Raw genomic sequence first — 21,982 nt, 5'->3', positions numbered from 1 at the left:
CCCCCTGCTGACTCGCGGCCAATCGGCCGCCAGCAGGGAGCTGTCAATCAACCCGATCGTATTCGATCGGGTTGATTTCCGGCGGTTCCTGTCCGCCTGCTCAGAGCAGGCGGACAGGGTTATGAAGCAGCGGTCTTTAGACCGCTGCTTCATAACTTGTGTTTCTGGCGAGTCTGAAGACTCGCCAGAAACACGGCCCTTCAAGTTCCATACGGAGCTTGATAAATGGGCCTGTTAAAGTGATGGTAAATCCTAGCGTTTGCTAGGATTAACCATTGGAACAAATAAAGAGGACGATTTCCCGCATAGCTATTGGCTAAGAGGTGGAAACGTCACCTCTCAGTCAAATAGCGTTCTGCAGTGGGCTGCATTAGCAGCTCAGTGCGGTGAAAGCTGTAAACAAATAAAGGATCTTTCAGTATAGAGTATTTTATACTTCATGACTGAAAGACCCCTTTATTTGGTCCAATGGTAAATCTTAGCATTTCAGAAACGCTAGGATTTACCATCACTTTAAAATGACATGCTCTATCTGAATCAGGCAAGTTTAATTTTGACTTTCCAATCACTTTAAAAGGAACTTCAGTTGGCTAAAGTTTAGCGATGCGAATCTTGCAAGGGTACCACACGACAAAGTATACACAAAGAACCAGGCTAATGCATTGGAATGTACTAGCTGCTGAGAGGAGAACACATGGGACAGGCAAGTGAGTTTTGTGGGATCACATGCAAAAGGCTGACTTTAACCTATGTGCTGCACAGAAACAGATTGTATAGCAGAGTTCCAATGAAACAGCTTCAAATTACCCAGTTTGAGGCAATTACAGAATTTGTGGAACTGGGGAACACCAATAAAGGAACGGAGGAACCCTCTGGCATTAAAATGCCTACTCTGGATTAAAGCTAATTAAATAAAGTTATTCTAAATATTTGAAATGTAAAATGGGGAAAACTAACCCCAGTATGAATTTGTTACAGGATACCAAATTATGTCAAACACTATACAGTATGTTTATATGACATTTAAATCACACAATTACATTTATTTCATATTTTGACAGTGTGTATAAACTTGCTGAGGGTTAAACATGCTCCATAACATGTGAAACCACCCTTGAACTAATTGAAATAATTTATATATGTTTGTGTGTTTTCTTGGCATGAAATCAGTTGAAAGATGAAGGCAACAGTGTCATTTATCTAAAGGTTTCTTACAACATTAGACGGCTTCTGGCTGAAACAGAGAATTGAAAATATTTAAGTATTAACATAATAATTTGCATTTGCTATATGAAGTATCTATCTAATTATTTATCAATTTTGTATATCTGTCTATCTATCTTTCTTTACGTTAGTTGTATCAATGAGCTACATTTACTCAAATAGTGTAATTTTACAGAATGCAGTGAATCAACGGATACAATAAACCACTTACATGGACTAAAATTGAATGTGTTCCACACAGAATGATTTTAAGATCATATATTACTTTGAGTAGGCAGATGATCACTTGAAGAGCACTGAGGGCTATCAGGATGGAGAACAAGATGATATTCCATTCCACAACATTGGCTGGCTCTATACACTGAGACCAGGTGGAAGACTGAGAAAGATACCTAATGAGGAACATATAACATACCAAATGAGGAACATATAACATACCTAATGAGAAACATATGAACATATAACATACCTAATGAGAAACATATGAACATATAACATACCTAATGAGGAACATATAACATACCTAATGAGGAACATATAACATACTTAATAAGGAACATTTAACATACCTAATGAGAAACATATGAACATATAACATACCTAATGAAAAACATATAATATACCTAATGAGGAACATATAACATACCTAATGAGGAACATATAACATACCTAATGAGGAACATATAACATACCTAATGAGGAACATATTTGTTACAGATATAAAAATGAAATGCAGAACAAATAAATTGGTGTGCCATGAAGAAACATTAAAATTCACATTTTAAACCTTATAAAACTCGTAATCATGCAAAGAAGAAAAACTTGTAAGTTATTACATTATTTATTTTGCCCAATGACAAGTAAAGTTTTGGAAATCTGTGCGTTTTGAAATGTTTACAAATTAATCCAATGTTTCAGCTTTATATATTCTTTAGAAATAGACCTTTATTTCAGTTTCACTTCATCAGCGTCTGAACAAACAAAAAAAAAAGACATTTTGAGCCTGCTATACAGTCTTGAAAAAATGGAAATCCTGTGCACTCGAAGGGGAATAAAAATAGTTTTATTTAAAAAAAGATTTAAAAATGCATAAATGATGCAAGATACAAGCAGGGGTCTAGGATAAAGGCTATCCTGACGCGTTTCGAGCCTCTATCGGCGCTTAGTCATAGGATATGGTAAGCACAATCCAACTCACACCTTTAAAGAGGGTACAGCCAATCAGGCACAAGATCCGGTCCATGACCGGCCAAACCCCCTTCAAGGCAAAAGGTGGTATTGTGAGATAAAGAAGTAAAAACATTAATTGAAATAAAACTTATAGAACAAAATCCTAGAAAAACTTGTTCATGGTATTATAACAACTTTGGAATAGGATACGCTGTAAATAGTTAAATAAAACCTTAAAAGAGGTATACAAAAGGAAAGGGCACAATACATTTGAAATTGAAACATGCCAATTTAAGGAGCCCCATCCCTGCAGCATCAGTTTAAATGAGAAAAAGTAAACAAATGTCTAAGTATGATAAGATGCTGAAACATGTTGTTCACCAAAAAGGGCCAGCATCTAAATTTACATTTTTGCATTTCAAATAAAGATACCAATAGAATGAAGAAAAATTGATAATAGGAGTAAATTAGAAAGTTGCTTAAAATGTCATGCTCTATCTGAATCACAAAAGAAAAAAAATCTGGGTTCAGTGTCCCTTTAAAGTTCTTGACGTCCCTATTATGTTCCCTTACCCTATCTCCGAATTCACAAGAGATTTGGCCAACATATGGTGAATTACAATGATTACAAGTAATTAGGTTTATGACCCTTTTGGTTCTGCATGATGCATAAAAATTGATTTCAAATGACCTATTAGTTACTGAGGAAGCAAAACTGTTACCCAATGTTACTATTTGGCAGGCTATGCAATTGAAATTGTTACATTTAAAGTTATCTTTCCTATGTAACCACTTTCTAGTATTAGTATTTTTGTTTGTTTGAACCATACTTGGCGATAATTTGGAACCTAAGCTTTCCAGTTTTCTAGAAACAAATTTACATTTACTAACATACGGTGCCAGATAATTGTCATTACTCAAAAGTTTCAAATCTTTCTTTACAATATAAATGACCTTATCATAATGTATAGAATATGGAGTACAAAAGACTACCAATCCTTCTGTAAATTAGTTGCTATGTTTCTTATTTAATGTATGGCCATCTCTCGCTTCCTCCTGGGCTGAGTTAAGCAATGACTCTTTATACCCTCTTTTGAGAAGCCTAGATTTTAGTTCCTCTGATTGGTTGTATATACTCTCATTATTTGTATTCCTTCTCAATCTGAGGAACTGACTCTTAGGAATGGAGTTCAACAAGTGTGGGGATGAGCTGACTGAGCATGGAGTATGGTATTACCCGCTGTTGGTTTTTGATAAGTACTGGAGACTATACTACCTGTTTCTGCTTCACTGACAAGTGTAAGATCCAAGAAATTCACTTTGACATAAATTTCCCCAGTGAATTTCAGTTCTGCAATATTATCATTAAGATAATACAAGAAATTAGCAAGAGTAAAATGGTCACAGCTCAAATTATCAGTAATAAATATCAAATCATCAATAAGTCGGCTATAAAAAATGGTACTATCAATGAATTTATAATTGTCTGAGAATATATAATGGAGTTCCCACCAACCCACAAACAAATTTGCATAACAACTGCTATACAGTCTTTTTGACTACACATTCACTTATGCCTTTTATAGTCTCTTATGTTTCACAATTTCTGCTGTAGCAGCTGCACCACAAGGTCAAAATTATTATAACCACCAAGAAAAAAGTTATTTTATTATTTTAACCAGTTTGTGTACTAATACCTCAAATAAAATAAATATATTATCTATAAAAACATTTTAATAAAACATATATTTACATTATTAAAAGTTGAGTAAATTTTGCACAGCATCAAATTAATCTATACAAACAAAGATCAGTAAAAATCTTGATAAAGGTACTTCAGAGTTAATGTTCGAAGATGATATAGCTAATACATTTATCTGACCTTTAATAGGTGTTACCTGTCGCCTCCCCTCTTTGGAATATCAACTCTCAACCACTTGAAATCTAAGTTGACTGCTGTTGGAGTCAGAATTTAATAAGTAAGATAGGGGCCTCTATATTTTTGCATCTAATATACCATTTATGTTCATTTATTTGCTCTCTTATCTCTCTACTGGTCTCTCCTATATAAATTAACCCACATGGGCATTTATTAAATATACAGCATTTGTTAATCTATGTATCAGATAAAAAAAAAATCTCCTACTCCCTTTGACAAATATGTCTCACTTTTTCATTCTCTCTATAGGCTGGCATTGGATAATCCAGAAAAGCCCCTATATCTAGATTACAATCTCTTAAAATTAATGACCTGATGAAGGGGAGCATTCCCCAAAACGTCACTTAATAAATTTACTTATTTACGAAGACCAGAGAGTGCTGTTTCCTACTTGCCATATCTTATCCTTTCTCTAGCACCCTGGCATTTAAAGAACTGTTTGTGAGAGTGCACCTGACTCACTATATATATATATATATATATATATATATATATATATATATATATATATATATATATATACTGTATATATATATAGCACAGTCCAAATGCACAGGCACTCAATGGTCTTGAATAAAAAAACAGTTTGTTGAGTTAAAGTTAAAACGACATAACGTTTCGGCACATTGCTGCGCCTTTGTCAAATGTCAAAATACAGCAAAGAAAACCTAAAAGCAATGACAAACATACATAAAACCTGACCTTTTATACCCATCATACAGCAATAGCGTACCGCCATTCAGCACATGTGAGTGACGTCATCCACGAGCGCCATCGCTCACGACATCATAACGTACGTGACTACATTGCCATAGCAACGTGGTGTACACAACTTCAGAGTATACAATGCTGGCTATTATGGTACTAAAGGAAAAGTATACAGTATAGTATAGTATAGTATACACATATATACCCTCATAACACACATTGTTGCTGTTACTTAAAAGGCTGTGGGGAGTAACATTGCATAAGCGCTTAACATGTAACACATTATAATCAGCATGTTGCATTATTATGAATCACTAGTGCCTTAAATAAAGCCCCACAGGTAAGACAGCAAACAGTGTGCAATGAAAATACAAACCGTGCACGCTATAAACACACCCAATCTGAGGCCCATATACCAAATAGTACCAAACATGATGGGATATGTTATACAAACACGCCGGATGAAAAGTGGGGCTAAATTTATGAAGCCAATTTTTATAAATATGTGGCCACATCACCAACCATAAAGACAGTATATTGCATATACACCCTAAATCTGTATTGAGTACTTTGGACTACTCCAAAGCCCAATAGAGCATGTATAGAAACTTTCTCAAACAGTGAGGACCCATTCTGTATTCAGCTCATATATCACTTCTCTTAATAAAAGGGGCTGAAATCCAATGAGGTATTGAGGCCCCTTAGGATTTGTGTGTCCATTCGATAGATCCACTTGCTTTCCAATTGTAGCAGTTTTTTTGCTCGGTTGCCACCCCTAGTCATGGGGGTTACATGGTCGAGCAACATGGATCGTAGGCTTGAAACTCCATGTTTGAACTTGATGAAGTGGCGTGCCACAGGCTGGTCAGATTCACCCTTAGTAAATGCCTCACAAATAGCACAGGCCATCCGCTCATGGAAGGTAGTTACCATCTTCCTGATGTATACCCTCGAACATGGGCATATCAGCATGTAAACCACAAATTTACAAGTGCAGGACAACCTATGGTGTATCGTATATCTGTGGTTGTTGTGTGTTGGAACTAGGTGCCCCTAAGCATACCATTGCAGGTAATACAACTACCACATGGGAAACAGCCCATCTTAGCTGATTTCAACCATTTTTTCTTATTGTAGTGATTTACAGGGTCGGTTTTGACCAACAGATCTCTTAGGTTGCTCGCCCTACGATACACTATCCTGAGGGCAGTCGTCCTCTGAAATGGAAGTGTAGTGTCCGTCTCCACAATCGGCCATTGTCACCGCACAGCCTTTGCCAGGGTGTCACATCTGGGTACATATGTGGTGATCAGATTAAGTTGTGGTCCAGAATTAACTGTGGCTATGTTATTGGTATTCACAACAACATCAGTGTTCAGCAACCTCTCCTGGATGGCTCCGATCTTTTCTCTAGCATAGCCCCTTGAAGAGAGTTTCTCACCCATCTCCATCAATTGTGTCTGCATAATTGGTTTCTCACTGTTATTCCTGATAACCCGGGTGAGCTGCGAGGTAATAATCCCCTTCTTTTGATGCCTGGGATGAAAACTTCTAGCATCTAACAAAGATTTGTGATCCGTCAGTTTTGTATATAACGATGTACCAAACTGGTATTGATCACAGGCATCAATCTTAAAGATATTGAGATCCAAAAGGTGCACAGTGCATAAATCATGTTTAAGTTTGAATCTGATAGGACTTGCCATGGAGTTCAAATGTGAATGTAGCTCACATTCGCTACCTCTACACACTAAGAAGTCATCGTCGATGTAACGTGTGTAATACTGTACATTAGGATGGCCAAATGGTTTCATAAGTTCTTGCTCATACCAAGCCATGTACAAATTAGCGTAAGTGGGTGCCACGTTTGAACCAATGGAGGTGCCTGCAACCTGGAAGAAATAGTCGCCTTTGAATTTAAAGTAATTTTTCTCTAGACAGAGTGTTAATAATTCACACAAGAACTCAATCGGGGGACCACTGTATGAAGTGTTCCCAGTCACCATGGACCTGACAGCTTTCGACCCCTTCTGCATGGGGGATCACAGTGTACAAACTGCCAACGTCCATGGTGACCAGGACATCATTACCTTGTAAATTTGTGTAATCCATAAGTATTTTAATCATACTAGAGGAATCCTGAAGATAATTACTTGAGAAGTTTGGAAAAGCAGCACACCAGTCCTTGTGGGGCACGGAATAAAAGGACCTGCCAAGTCCCAAAGCACAATCCAAAACACAAAGGATATTCCAGCCTCCAAAATTTAAAAAGAGCCTTAATTTCCACATGGGGTCCTCAGAAGAAAACATACAATGTTTCATGCCTATTGAAGGCTCTTAGTCATGTATAATTGAACATACACAGGTAAATGCCTTTATATACCCTCACCTGTTATTCATCTTCATGTGATAAACTAATTACACAACAGTGACATCTTGTGGATGTAAAAATTAATTCATCATAGAATTATTTTCATCACAGGAAGAGAACAAGTACTTTATATACAAAAAAAAAAAAAAAAAAAACATAAATCCCATGTATATATTTAAAAAGAGGTATATTGCACATTATTAGCAGAAAAAAACAAACAACACTTTTGTTTTTACATATTATCATTACAACTGAATGAATTTAGAAAAATAGACTCCAATCAAGTCTCCTCTCACTTCCTCTCTTTGGGTCATAACATCAGCCAACTTAGATTTCAAATCATAGAACAGGTGGATAGGCCAATGAGAGGTGGAGATAGGGAATGATTGTTAAAAACCAGAGAGATGTTCTGGATATATAAGTTAGAGACATTGATGCCCAAAGGGATGAATAAGGATTTTGATTGGAGTCTATTTTTCTTAATTCATTCAGTTGTAATGATAATATGTAAAAACAAAAGTGTTGTTTGTTTTTTTTCTGCTAATAATGTGCATTATACCTCTTTTTAAAAATATACATGGGTTTTATGTTTTTTTCAATTTTTTTTGTATATACTTGTTCTCTTCCTGTGATGAAAATAATTATGTGATGCATTAATTTTTACATCCACAAGATGTCACTGTTGTGTAATCAGTTTATCACATGAAGATGAATAACAGGTGAGGGTATATAAAGGCATTTACCTGTGTATGTTCAATTATACATGACTAAGAGCCTTCAATAGGCTTGAAACGTTGTATGTTTTCTTCTGAGGACCCCATGTGGAAATAAAGGTTCTTTTCAAATTTTGGAGGCTGGAATATCCTTTGTGTTTTGAATCCTGAAGATAAGCCTGGGTGTTTTTAACAACTTGCTGAAGGTGAAAGTCAATATAGATGGCTAAACTTGACAGTACAAAACCCCTGGCAGACACAATCGGTCTGCCAGGTGGATTTACCAAGATTTTGTGTACCTTCAGTAACAAGTACAATATTGGTACCTTTGGATATTCAGTGACCAGAAATGATAGTTCCTGATCACTGAGTATACCTGCTTCATCAATTGTGTTTTTAAAAGATGTTGTAGGATTACCCCTCAACTTTACATTTACATTGGCATCAGATAACTGCCTGAGCGCATCATGTCTGTAATCAGTAAAGTGTTGGTTCACAATGGATCCACCCTTATCCGCAGGGCGGACAATGATGGAAGTATCATTGCTCAGGTCCAACAGGGCCTTAGATTCATCAGTGCTGAGATTAGGATAAATATGTTGCTGTGAGGTCTCCTTAATGTCATGGCTAAGCAGGCGTGTGAAGCTTCTGATTTATGTATAGGTATTGGGAGGTTCAAAAGTGGAAGTTTTCTTAAAGGTGGCAGGTACAGGTGTCTGATCCCTGAAATGGTCCTTAAGTTTTAATTGACGTTGCAGTCTATGCACATCAACCAACATATCAAAAGGGTCAGTCTTAGGGGTGGGAATGAAAGATAAACCACGGTTCAATAAAGTTTTCTCCACTTCACTAAGTGGCCTGTTACTTAAGTTAAACACTATAGGGCATATTTATCAAGGTCTGGCAGACCTTATCCGACACTGCGGATCAGGTCCGCCAGACCTCGCTGAATACGATGAGCAATACGCTTGCCGTATTCAGCATTGCACCAGCAGCTCACAAGAGCTGCTGGTGCAACGCCGCCCCCTGCAGACTCGCGGCCAATGGGCCGCTAGCAGGGGGATGTCAATCAACCCAATCATACTTGATCGGGTTGTATTGTGGCAATGTCTGTCCGCCTGCTCAGAGCAGGCGGACAGGTTATGGAGCAGCGGTCTTTCTGCGGCGCCTATTATATGTCACTTCATCTTTCCCATATAACCATTAATATACATGTTTATCTCTGTAATCATTTTCAACAGTACTGAGTTTTTTATTTTTGAAAGCAATGAGATCATTACGATATTTAGTAACTAAATGATCAAGTTTAGACACCCATTCCTGACTCTTATTCTCCATTAATACATGTAGGTTTTGTTCCTTAATGGCCTCAATCTCAGTTTTATTTCTTACATAGAACCTGGAATTATCAATCCATAATTGGTTAGTGTTTAAAGGGACAGTCTACTCCAGAATTTTTATTTTTTTAAAAGATATATAATCCCATTATTACCCATTCCCCAGTTTTGCATAACCAACAATGTTATTATATTAATACACTTTTAACCTCTGTGATTACCTTGTATCTAAGCCTCTTCAGACTGCCCCCTTATTTCAGTTCTTTTGACAGACTCACATTTTAACCAACCAGTACTGACTCCTAGGTAACTCCATGGGCGTGAGCACAATGTTATCTATATGGCACACATGAACTAACGCCCACTAGGTGTGAAAAACTATCAAATACATTTAGATAAGAGGTGACCTTCAAAGGCTTAGAAATTAGCTTTCAACTAAAAATACCAATAGAACTAACCAAATTTGATGATAAAAGTAAATTGGAAAGTAGTTTAAAATGTCATGCCCTATCTGAATTGAGAAAGTTTAATTTTGACTAGACTGTCCTTTTTAACTAAATACTAAGATACTGAGTTATTGCTATTGTATATTATGTTATTTAATATCACTCTTTATATGCGCAACCGCCATAAGTATATATTTAATCATAGACATCCTCTGTTGATTGTGCGTTAAAGTAAAATGTAGAAAGCCCCCAATAAACCCCCATTCCTCCTATTGCATGTTTCACCATTAACCTACTTAATCAAAAGGTCTAGTGCTACTCAATGAGACAGATTGCCATCATTGCTGTTGTTATTTATTTTGTATAGTATTGATCAAGCTCTTTAGGACCATACTCCAATATCAAGAAGTTATATAGTGAGGAACCCTATTGTGTCTGTAGTTGTTCTATTAATGCATACCATACCTGTACAAATACATAAGGACATTAAGGGGAAATTGAGTACTAAATTTGTTATCCTTTTTTTAGTTCCTATACTGAATTCATAATAGTATGAAAAAAACAGGTTACCAGGTATACCACGCTTTGCCAGACAAGCAGATTGTTGCAGTTATGCTTACAGAAACCACATTGATATTTTTAAATCTATCTGTTAGTAACTAAACAATTGTGAAGGATTGATCAATGCTCAGACAGGGAAATACTTTAAATCAGAAACACTGTCTGAAAATAAAAAGAATACTCTATTAAAACGAGCTTAGACCAGTAAGTTTACTTGTGGTAAGAAGCCTGGTTTACCCCTAAACTCCAAGAGATCTGGAAACCAACCAGAGTTCCATAGGTAGCTTTATTTGATGGATTTCTCAAATATTTTTAAGAGCCCATTCTTCTTGTTAAAATGAGTGTCTCTATGTCTGCCCAGCTGCTGGATGATTGTCTTCGATAATACCCCTTTACTACAAAAATATATAATTAAACCTCGCATTTGAAAGAGGGGTGTCCTATCATTCATTAAATAAGGGGTAGTGTGCCATTTTAGCTGTCCATTGACCTTCAAAAAAATATCAATCACCACAGCAGCAACTTCAAGTTAGTACTAAGACTTATAGATCTTTGTTAATTTTAGCAAATATTCTTTTAGACATGATACCCAAATGTTGAACCGCTTGAAAGCGATGCAGCATATCTGTAAAAAGCTAACTAGAATATATAACATGAACATCTATAAATAAAAATGGAAGATATTTTACCTCAACATTTTCCTCAGAAGCCACTTTCTATTGCAAAGTTTACTATGAACTATTGTGAGATTTCAGTGAAATCATTTGCAATCACAACAAATCAAAGTGTGAACTAAGCACTGATTAAGTTGTTTTTTTTTTTTTGTTTGTTTCACAATGATGACACTAAAATGAGTAGCTCTAGTAAGCTGAATATATATTATTTATTATAGAGATGTTTCAGCTTGTTACAGATATGCTGCACCACATTTAAGTGATTTAACATATAGGTATCATTGCTTTAAGTGATTGGAAATCAATTTACATTTCAATGAACCATTACTAATAACAAAGAACCATTACTAGTAACAATGAACCATTACTAGTAACAATGAACCATTACTAATAACAATGAACCATTACAAGTAACAATGAACCATTACTAGTAACAATGAACCATTACTAGTAACAATGAACCATTACTAATAACAATGAACCATTGCAAGTAACAATGAACCATTACTAGTAACAATGAACCATTACTAATAACAATGAACCATTACAAGTAACAATGAACCATTACTAATAACAATGAACCATTACTAATAACAATGAACCATTACAAGTAACAATGAACCATTACTAGTAACAATGAACCATTACAAGTAACAATGAACCATTACTAATAACAATGAACCATTACAAGTAACAATGAACCATTGCAATTTCTTATGGGAAGTTAAAGTCTTATAGATAACTTAGACCCACTGACAATATTGCATCATACCCTACTGATGTATCTTTAAATGGGTACACCCAGCCATCCAATGTTCTGCAAAATGGACCTTGAGATAATCCTAGTGAGGAGATAATTAGAGAATATCCGGAGAAGGCTACACCTAGTATAGCAAACACAGGGGATCCCAGCTTCTGCAAGAAAACAAAAACACATTTAATACAAACATGTTTTAACTATTTCTTTAGTAGCTTTTAGAATGTGACTATATACAAGAAGGTCAGAAGGTCTTTCACATATACTGTACATTATTATTAATATTATTATTATTTTTATCAGTTATTTGTAGAGCACCAACAGATTCTGCAGCAATAAATACTAATATGCAAGGAAACAATTGTGGGAGATAAAGGGATAGAGGGCCCTGCCAGGAGTTTTATTGTTGTAAATCAGCTTTGATGAAGGTTATCTACAAAGCAGTTGTGCTCGTAGGCAAACATCCTATTAAATATGTATCATATATTCTGCACTGTTAACTCTTTTTTGTCAGATGTAATCTGAGCTTCTTTTATTATTTTACCTATTTTACACATATGACATTATTAACCATTAATCATGTTTCAGGGATCAAAATACTTGAGAGCACAAGTTTGTAGATTTAGCCTATAAATACAGGGCCTGATATGTTTTACAGCTGCAGATATCACATGCCATAGCGCTGTGATGGACATAAAAATAATACCTGCACAAGCTGTGCACATAGATAATAAAAATTAAATAAGTAAACAGTCATAATGAAAAAGGGACATCCTTTCAAAAAGTTCTGAATGCAATGGTACAGTGTGTTAAAAAAAAAATGTGAAAACCCCATTAAAAATAGGATGTCTATAATAGGCTAACAGTCTTAGAGATTAGCTTCTATTGGCTGCCTCTGCATTACTGACCCACTCAACTTGCTCCAGTGTATTGTGGTACTAGGCAGGCACATGTGTGGAGGTAGGAAGGAACAGGTCAATTTGGAGAGGAGTCAGAAGTGTCACTGACAGTGAGGTTGGAATGACTGAGAATTGCTGAAGAATTGATTTCCATCAAAAAGTAAAACATTATTAAAACTTTTGCCTTTTTATTCTGTGGCAGTTATGTAAACTAACACTATATATCACTAGCACTCAACAGACTTGCACTAGCACTCACAGGAATTGATACAACTTGTTTATTAAGTAGTAAATAATAGTATTTATCAAGTTCTTTGAGTGATGATAATAAATAGTGCATATATACATAAACACACCACACACACAAAACACACAGACACACACATAAACACACACACCCATGCACACAAACACACACCTCACACACAAACACACATACACATAAACACACACACACACACTAAACACACACATAGGCCTCTATTTATTAAGCTGTCAACCGCAAATATGCTGGAATTCCGCAGCGTATTTGTGGCGAGTCTGATTCGCCGTAGGTATCAAACCCTACAGGCTGGCAAAAGTAGAATTTAGTGACGTAACATACGATCCACCGGACTCAGTCCGACACAGATCGATGGTTACGTCACTCCAGATGTTCCGAACGCAAGTTCGTCACAATCTGACTACTTTTGGAAGTTATCAAAGTCTACTTTTGGAAGTTATCAAAGAACCTGGTTTTCAATCCGCCGCCCTGGAGGCGGCAGATGCCATATGTTCGCTGCTGCCCGATATCCCATTGATTCCTATGGGAAATGTCTACACCTAACACCCTAATATGTACCCCGAGTCTAAACACCCCTACACCGCCGCAACCTACATTATACTTATTAACCCCTAAACCGCCGCTCCCGGACCCTGCCGCAACTCTAATAAATGTATTAACCCCTAAGCCGCCGCTCCCGGACCCCGCCGCCACCTACATTATACCTATTAATCCCTAATATGTCCCCCTACACCGCCGCCACTATAATAAACATATTAAACCCTAAACCTAAGTCTAACCCTAAACCTAACACCCACTAACTTAAATATAATTTAAATAACTCTAAATAAAATTACTATAATTTACTAAATTATTCCTATTTAAAACTAAATACTTATCTGTAAATTAAACCATAAGAAAGCTACAATATAACTAATAGTTACATTTTAGCTATCTTAGGGTTTATTTTTATTTTACAGGCAACTTTGTATTTATTTTAACTAGGTACAATAGTTATTAAATAGTTATTAACTATTTAATAACTACCCAGCTAAAATAAATACAAAAGTACCTATAAAATAAAACCTAACCTAAGTTACAATTACACTATAATTAAAATAATTAAATAAATTAACTACAATTAAATAAAACTAATTACAATTAAATAAAATTAACTAAAGTACAAAAAAAATACCAACACAAAATTTCAGAAAATAAAAAAATAATAACAAGAATTTTAAACTAATTACACCTAATCTAATCCCCCTAATAAAATAACCCCCCCAAAAAATAATGAAAATCCCTACCCTATACTAAATTACAAATAGCCCTTAAAAGGGCTTTTTGCGGGGCATTGCCCCAAAGTAATCAGCTCTTTTACCTGTAAAAAGAAATACAATACCCCCCAACATTAAAACCCACCACCCACACACCCAACCCTACTCTAAAACCCACCCAATCCCCCCTTAATAAAACCTAACACTAACCCCTTGAAGATCACCCTACCTTCAGCCGTCTTCACCCAGCCGGGCACAAGTGGACCTCCAGAGGGGCAGAAGTCTTCATCCGATCAGGGCAAAAGAGGACCTCCAGACGGGCAGAAGGCTTCATCCAGGCGGCATCTTCTATCTTCATCCATCCGGAGCGGAGCGGGTCCATCTTCAAGCCAGCCGACACGGAGCATCCTCTTCTTCTGATGACTCCCGATGAATGAAGGTTCCTTTAAATGACATCATCCAAGATGGCGTTCCTTGAATTCCGATAGGATTCTATCAGCCAATCGGGATTAAGGTAGGAAAAATCGTATTGGCTGATGCAATCAGCCAATAGAATTGAGCTTGCATTCTATTGGCTGTTCCAATCAGTCAATAGAATGCGAGTCAATCCTATTGGCTGATTGGATCAGCCAATAGGATTGAAGTTCAATCCTATTGGCTGATCCAATCAGCCAATAGGATTGAGCTCGCATTCAATTGACTGATTGGAACAGCCAATAGAATGCAAGCTCAATTATATTGGCTGATTGCATCAACCAATAGGATTTTTCCTACCTTAATTCCGATTGGCTGATAGAATTCTATCAGCCATTCGGAATTCAAGGAACGCCATCTTGGATGACATCATTTAAAGGAACCTTCATTCGTCGGGAGTCATCGGAAGAAGAGGATGCTCCGTGTCGGCTGGCTTGAAGAAGGACCCGCTCCGCTCCAGATGGATGAAGATAGAAGATGCCGTCTGGATGAAGCCTTCTGCCCGTCTGGAGGTCCTCTTCTGCCCGGATCAGATGAAGACTTCTGCCCCTCTGGAGGTCCACTTGAGCCCGGCTGGGTTAAGACGGCTCAAGGTAGGGTGATCTTCAAGGGGTTAGTGTTAGGTTTTATTAAGGGGGGATTGGGTGGGTTTTAGAGTAGGGTTGGGTGTGTGGGTGGTGGGTTTTAATGTTGGGGGGTATTGTATTTTTTTTTACAGGTAAAAGAGCTGATTACTTTGGGGCAATGCCCCGCAATAAGGGCTATTTGTAATTTAGTATAGGGTAGGGATTTTTATTATTTTGGGGGGCTTTTTTATTCTATTAGGGGGATTAGATTAGGTGCAATTAGTTTAAAATTCTTGTAATCATTTTTTTATTTTCTGTAATTTAGTGTTTGTTTGTTTTTTGTACTTTAGTGTTTGTTTTTTTGTACTTTAGTTAATTTTATTTAATTGTAATTAGTTTTATTTAATTGTAGTTAATTTATTGAATTATTTTAATGATAGTGTAGTGTTAGGTGTAATTGTGACTTAGGTTAGGATTTATTTTACAGGTACTTTTGTATTTATTTTAGCTAGGTAGTAATTAAATAGTTAATAACTATTTATTAACTATTGTACCTAGTTAATATAAATACAAAGTTGACTGTAAAACAAAAATAAACCCTTAGATAGCTACAATGTAACTATTAGTTATATTGTAGCTATCTTATGGTTTATTTTACAGGTAAGTATTTAGTTTAAATAGGAATTATTTAGTTAATTGTAGTAATTTTATTTTGATTATTTTAAATTATATTTAAGTTAGGGGGTGTTAGGTTTAGGGCTAGACTTAGGTTTAGGGGTTAATATGTTTATTATAGTGGCGGCGGTATAGGGGGGGCAGATTAGGGGTTAATACATATAAAGTAGGTGGCGGTGGGCTCCTGGAGCAGCGGTTTAGGGGTTAAACAATTTATTTAGTTGCGGCGGGGTCCGGGATTGGCAGGATAGGGGTTAATACATTTATGTAGGTGTCGGCGGTATAGGGGGACGGCAGATTAGGGGTTAATAGGTATAATGTAGGTGGCGGCGGGGTCCGGGAGCGGCGGTTTAGGGGTTAATACATTTATTAGAGTTGCGGCGGGATCCGGGAGCGGCGGTTTAGGGGTTAATAACTTTATTTAGTTACGGGGGGCTCCTGGAGCGGCGGTTTAGGGGGTAAAACAGTATAGTATAGTGTGGGTGCTTAGTGACAGTATAGTAAGAAAGCTTCGAATAAGCTGAAGAGCAGCGAGATCGATGACTATTAGTTAACAACAGTCCGCTGCTCATCGCACCGTACTTGGTGCGCAGCTTTTTGACAGCTTTCTTGATAAATTTGGCGAACGTATTCAGGTCCGGGGCGGCGATGTTAGGCGAACTTAGTCGAACATATTGGTGCTGTCGAATGCAAGAAAGTCGATGGCTTGATAAATAGAGGCCATACACACAAACAACACACACACACAGACATACACATCACACACACACATCGCACACACATACACACACTTCTTATCTGCAGTCCCCCATGCACATTGCCACTGTTATGCTTCAATTTTATTTTTTGTTCCCCCTGAAAACATTTCTGCAGACGTCCATGCCACCCCAAACAATTTAAGCTCATATTTGTCTCAAATATTCCTCAAAATGGAATCTGGAAAGCATGGAGGGGTCATGTGTCACCATAAGAAAACCAATTATCATTGTTTTGTAATAAAGGTATTACATAAAATGTTTGGGGCCAAAGTAGTGTGTGGGCATCATACAGTAAAACTATCCCTTAAAATATGCTATCCCCTTAAATGTTTCTGTGCTAGGCAGGGGCCTTGCTACAAGACATCCAAACTCTCCTTGAAGTTCAGGGAGTCTCCCTCATTGTAATAGGACCCTGACACCCGCAAATGAAATGCAATCTCCCTGAAACAACTAGTACCATGTTCCAACATGGCCTAAATCCAGAAACAGTGTTTCTTTAAGGAATATCTTTAATTGCGGTGACGTCACCGAGCAGGAAGGCGTTGTCACAGCAAGTCTTTCTTTACTTTCAGCATATTGTGTGTCTGCCACCCTCCCTACTGCTGTTTGGAAGTGGCGATAAGGCTCTTGGGGGAGGAGGAGAATCAGCAGCAGGCAGCATCGGCTGCAGCATAGGCTGAGTGAGCTTGATACATATGCCCCTATGTCTCTATCTTATTTAGGGTTTCCAGGTGTCCAGTATATCACGGGGGGGGGGGGGGGTTGTTTGGGAGGCTTACAGCACAGTAGCCGGTGAAACCACCTCCCTGAAATGAGTTTTTGCAAGTTGGGATGTCTGAGCTACTGAATATAAGAAACATTATTGTATTTCATTCTGAAAATAGGTATGTATGCAACTGATTGCAACACAAAGCTACAGAAATAATCCAAAACAAACCCAGTCACTGTCCTCATTTATTATCTGGGTCTAATGTGTCACCATTAACAACATAAGTTATCAATGCAAAGTGCCAGAATATTTTATAATCTATATAATTGCAGGGGTGGAAAATATCATCAGGCAGGAGTAAAAGGACAATAATCAGGAGAGAAAGAATGTATAATCTATATCAGTAACATAATTATCTGTGTATTAATTCATTAATGTATTTACATTCCCAGCATACAGTCATGAGTAGTAAAAAAATGTTTAAGAAAGAAAGAAATGTGAGAAAAAGTCATAAAAAGTAATGTATAAAGCTTTACCCTGTACATCCTCCTTCTAATAAATAAAGTTAGTGACATAAAAATAAAAACTGGATATATAAGATTGTTGTATGCAATAAGAGCTTATACTTACTGAACAACTTGCATCAAATGTTTTTGTCCCCATATGAGACGGTATACAGCAGTTGTAGTAATCTACTAAGAGAAGAACTACAGCTATAATTAGCATCTGCAAAGAAACAAAGATATAATATTTATAAAATGTATAATATACAAATACATTGCACTCTAGAAGGGCATCAATAACAGGACATTCAGAATTTGCATCTCCCTTTTTGATTGAGCATATAAAATCATTTAAGATTGTAAGTTCCCATGGGAATCGGACCCTCAATTCCTCCTGTATGTGTTTGTAAAATTTTGTCCTGTCTCTTACAAGTTTTATATTATTCTTTTATTTAAATGAATTATACCCATAATTAATGCGGAATATGTTGGCGCCTCATAAAGAAAGTATAATAATAATAATAATAATAATTATTATATCAGCCAATCAGAATCAAGTTCAATCCGATTGGCTGATTCAATCAGCCAATCAGATTGAGCTCGCATTCTATTGGCTGTTCCGATCAGCCAATAGAATGCGAGCTCAATCTGATTGGCTGATCGGATCAGCCAATCGGATTGAACTTGATTCTGATTGGCTGATTCCATCAGCCAATCAGAATATTCCTACCTTAATTCCGATTGGCTGATAGAATCCTATCAGCCAATCGGAATTCGAGGGACGCCATCTTGGATGACGTCATTTAAAGGAACCGTCATTCGGCTAGTAGGCGTCGGGAGAAGAGGATGTTCCGCGTCGGATGGAAGATGATGGCTCCCGAAGAAAGAAGATTGAAGATGCCGTTGATAGAAGACGTCATCCGGATCATGGACCTCTTCAGCTCCCGCTTGGATGAAGACTTCAGCCGGATCATGGACCTCTTCAGCTCCCGCTTGGATGATGACTTCAGCCGGATCATGGACCTCTTCATCGGAGGAGCTCTTCTGGATCGATCAGTGAACCTGGTATGGTGAAGATAAGGTAGGAAGATCTTCAGGGGCTTAGTGTTAGGTTTATTTAAGGGGGGTTTGGGTTTGATTAGGGGTATGTAGGTGGTGGGTTGTAATGTTGGGGGGGGTATTGTATGTTTTTTTTTACAGGCAAAAGAGCTGAACTTCTTGGGGCATGCCCCGCAAAGGGCCCTGTTCAAGGCTGGTAAGGTAAAAGAGCTTTGAACTTTAGTAATTTAGAATAGGGTAGGGCATTTTTTTATTTTGGGGGCTTTGTTATTTTATTAGGGGGCTTAGAGTAGGTGTAATTAGTTTAAAATTGTTGTAATATTTTTCTTATGTTTGTAAAAAATTTTTATTTTTTGTAACTTAGTTCTTTTTTATTTTTTGTACTTTAGTTAGTTTATTTCATTGTAGTTATTTGTAGGAATTGTATTTAATTTATTTATTGATAGTGTAGTGTTAGGTTTAATTGTAGGTAATTGTAGGTATTTTATTTAATTAATTTATTGATAGTGTAGTGTTAGGTTTAATTGTAACTTAGGTTAGGATTTATTTTACAGGTAATTTTGTAATTATTTTAACTAGGTAGCTATTAAATAGTTCTTAACTATTTAATAGCTATTGTACCTGGTTAAAATAAATACAAAGTTACCTGTAAAATAAATATAAATCCTAAAATAGCTATAATATAATTATAATTTATATTGTAGCTATATTAGGATTTATTTTACAGGTAAGTATTTAGCTTTAAATAGGAATAATTTATTTAATAAGAGTTAATTAATTTCGTTAGATTTAAATTATATTTAAGTTAGGGGGGTGTTAGTGTTAGGGTTAGACTTAGCTTTAGGGGTTAATGCATTTATTAGAATAGCGGTGAGCTCCGGTCGGCAGATTAGGGGTTAATGTTTGAAGTTAGGTGTCGGCGATGTTAGGGAGGGCAGATTAGGGGTTAATACTATTTATTATAGGGTTAGTGAGGCGGATTAGGGGTTAATAACTTTATTATAATAGCGGTGCGGTCCGGTCGGCAAATTAGGGGTTAATAACTGTAGGCAGGTGGAGGCGACGTTGAGGGCGGCAGATTAGGGGTTAATAAATATAATATAGGGGTCGGCGGTGTTAGGGGCAGCAGATTAGGGGTACATAGCTATAATGTAGGTGGCGGCGCTTTGCGGTCGGCAGATTAGGGGTTAAAAATTTTTAATAGAGTGGCGGCGATGTGGGGGGACCTCGCTTTAGGGGTACATAGGTAGTTTATGGGTGTTAGTGTACTTTAGAGCACAGTAGTTAAGAGCTTTATAAACCGGCGTTAGCCCAGAAAGCTCTTAACTACTGACTTTTTTCTGCGGCTGGAGTTTTGTCGTTAGAATTCTAACGCTCACTTCAGACACGACTCTAAATACCGGAGTTAGAAAGATCCCATTGAAAAGATAGGATACGCAAATTACGTAAGGGGATCTGTGGTATGGAAAAGTCGCGGCTGAAAAGTGAGCGTTAGACCCTTTTTTGAATGACTCCAAATACCAGCGGTAGCCTAAAACCAGAGTTAGGAGCCTCTAACGCTGGTTTTCACGGCTACCGCCAAACTCCAAATCTAGGCCTTTGTTTTCAGAAATGTATTTTCAATGGCCAGACTCCTCTTACCAGTTGCCTTATTTGGACGAAATAATCTGGACTTGTTTCTGGAATAAATTAGTCTAGCCATTGTAATTTTGTTTGCAAAATTTGTATTGATTTTCTGTGTGTATGATCTCTGCTGAGAATAGATAGAGATATATATATATGAGGTGTCGAACAATGTCTGCCTTAAAGGGGCAGTTTACTCAAAAATGTTCTCCCCTTTAATTTGTTCCCAATAATGCACTTTACCTGCTGGAGTGTATTAAATTGTTACCAAGTATTTCCATTGCCCTTATATTGGCATTTGAGATAGTTGTTTCAGCCTGTGGTATCCCCACCCATCCTGAAAGTTTTTGGCCTCAAGACCAAGCTGTGTTAATACAGACAGTAGAAGAAATTACACTCCCAGTGGGTTATAGAAGAGATAAGGTAATAAAATGTTAATTTTCCATTGTTCTCTCCAAGTATTGGTGATTGGTTTATGGTCAGATATAAGATAAAGAAGCAGGTATATTTACACAATGTTATAAAGTAATAATATATGATTATACCTACAAGCTCAGTCCATTTTATTAGGTTGTGACTTCAAAACACAAAATCAGCTAATTCCTGTACACAAATAAGCTTTAAAAAAAGCAAATCTCATACATTTTATACTCTGCAGCTGGTAAAAAAAAAGTAATTGGAAACACATTAAGGGAAAAACAATTTTAGAGTATACTGTCCATTTAAGTAGTCTGGATTATGCTTTTTCAGTTCATGCTGGAGCTAGAAAACCCACAATTTTCGGAGATAAATCACAGGAAAAGGGTGCAAAATAAATAATGAAAGTATTGTACAAAATTTAACATGTTAAATTATAATGGCAAACTATTTCATGTCCCTTTAAGGCAACTAGTGAACTTTCATATCTGTATAATATACTCTTATTGATTTCTATAAAGTTATTTTAGAAAGAAAAAAAACTGATATTGGGAGAACTGTAGGGTCCAATGTAATCCATTAGAAGACCCATGTACATTGTCTCTCAAGTTGGGATTTCCACATTATAATCCTTTTAAAAATGATTATTGTGTTTTTTTCCGTGTGGCTTTGCCCAATTCTATAAGCACATTGCAATGAGACAACCTGATAAAGGTATTCTAAGCCACAAGAAAACAATTTTATTGCTGATCCAATACAATTTTTTCCTGTGTATTTTTGTGTGAATGGTTAAATAATTCATTTTTTTATAATGCTTAACCCCTTAGTGACCAGAGCACTTTTCCATTTTCTGTCCGTTT

At 36.7% G+C, this 21,982-nt stretch overlaps 1 protein-coding gene across 1 annotated transcript in view; it reads right to left on the bottom strand.

The window, feature by feature from the left end:
- Positions 1-1,159: 1,159 nt before the first annotated feature.
- TM4SF18 (transmembrane 4 L six family member 18) overlaps positions 1,160-21,982 on the bottom strand; it is a 45,916-nt gene continuing 25,093 nt past the window's right edge. Inside the window, exons 2-5 of the mRNA XM_053708996.1 lie at positions 18,151-18,246; positions 11,916-12,058; positions 1,436-1,616; positions 1,160-1,234 (exon numbers count right to left, since the gene is read on the bottom strand). Of these exons, the coding sequence (XP_053564971.1) occupies positions 1,220-1,234; positions 1,436-1,616; positions 11,916-12,058; positions 18,151-18,246 (435 nt within the window). The 3' untranslated portion in view covers positions 1,160-1,219. The remainder of the gene's footprint in view (positions 1,235-1,435; positions 1,617-11,915; positions 12,059-18,150; positions 18,247-21,982) is intronic.

Source organism: Bombina bombina, chromosome 4 (genome assembly GCF_027579735.1).
Source record: "Bombina bombina isolate aBomBom1 chromosome 4, aBomBom1.pri, whole genome shotgun sequence".
Classification (NCBI taxonomy): domain Eukaryota; kingdom Metazoa; phylum Chordata; class Amphibia; order Anura; family Bombinatoridae; genus Bombina; species Bombina bombina.
Note: the sequence above shows the minus strand (reverse complement) of the source record. Positions and strands in the feature narration are given on the sequence as shown.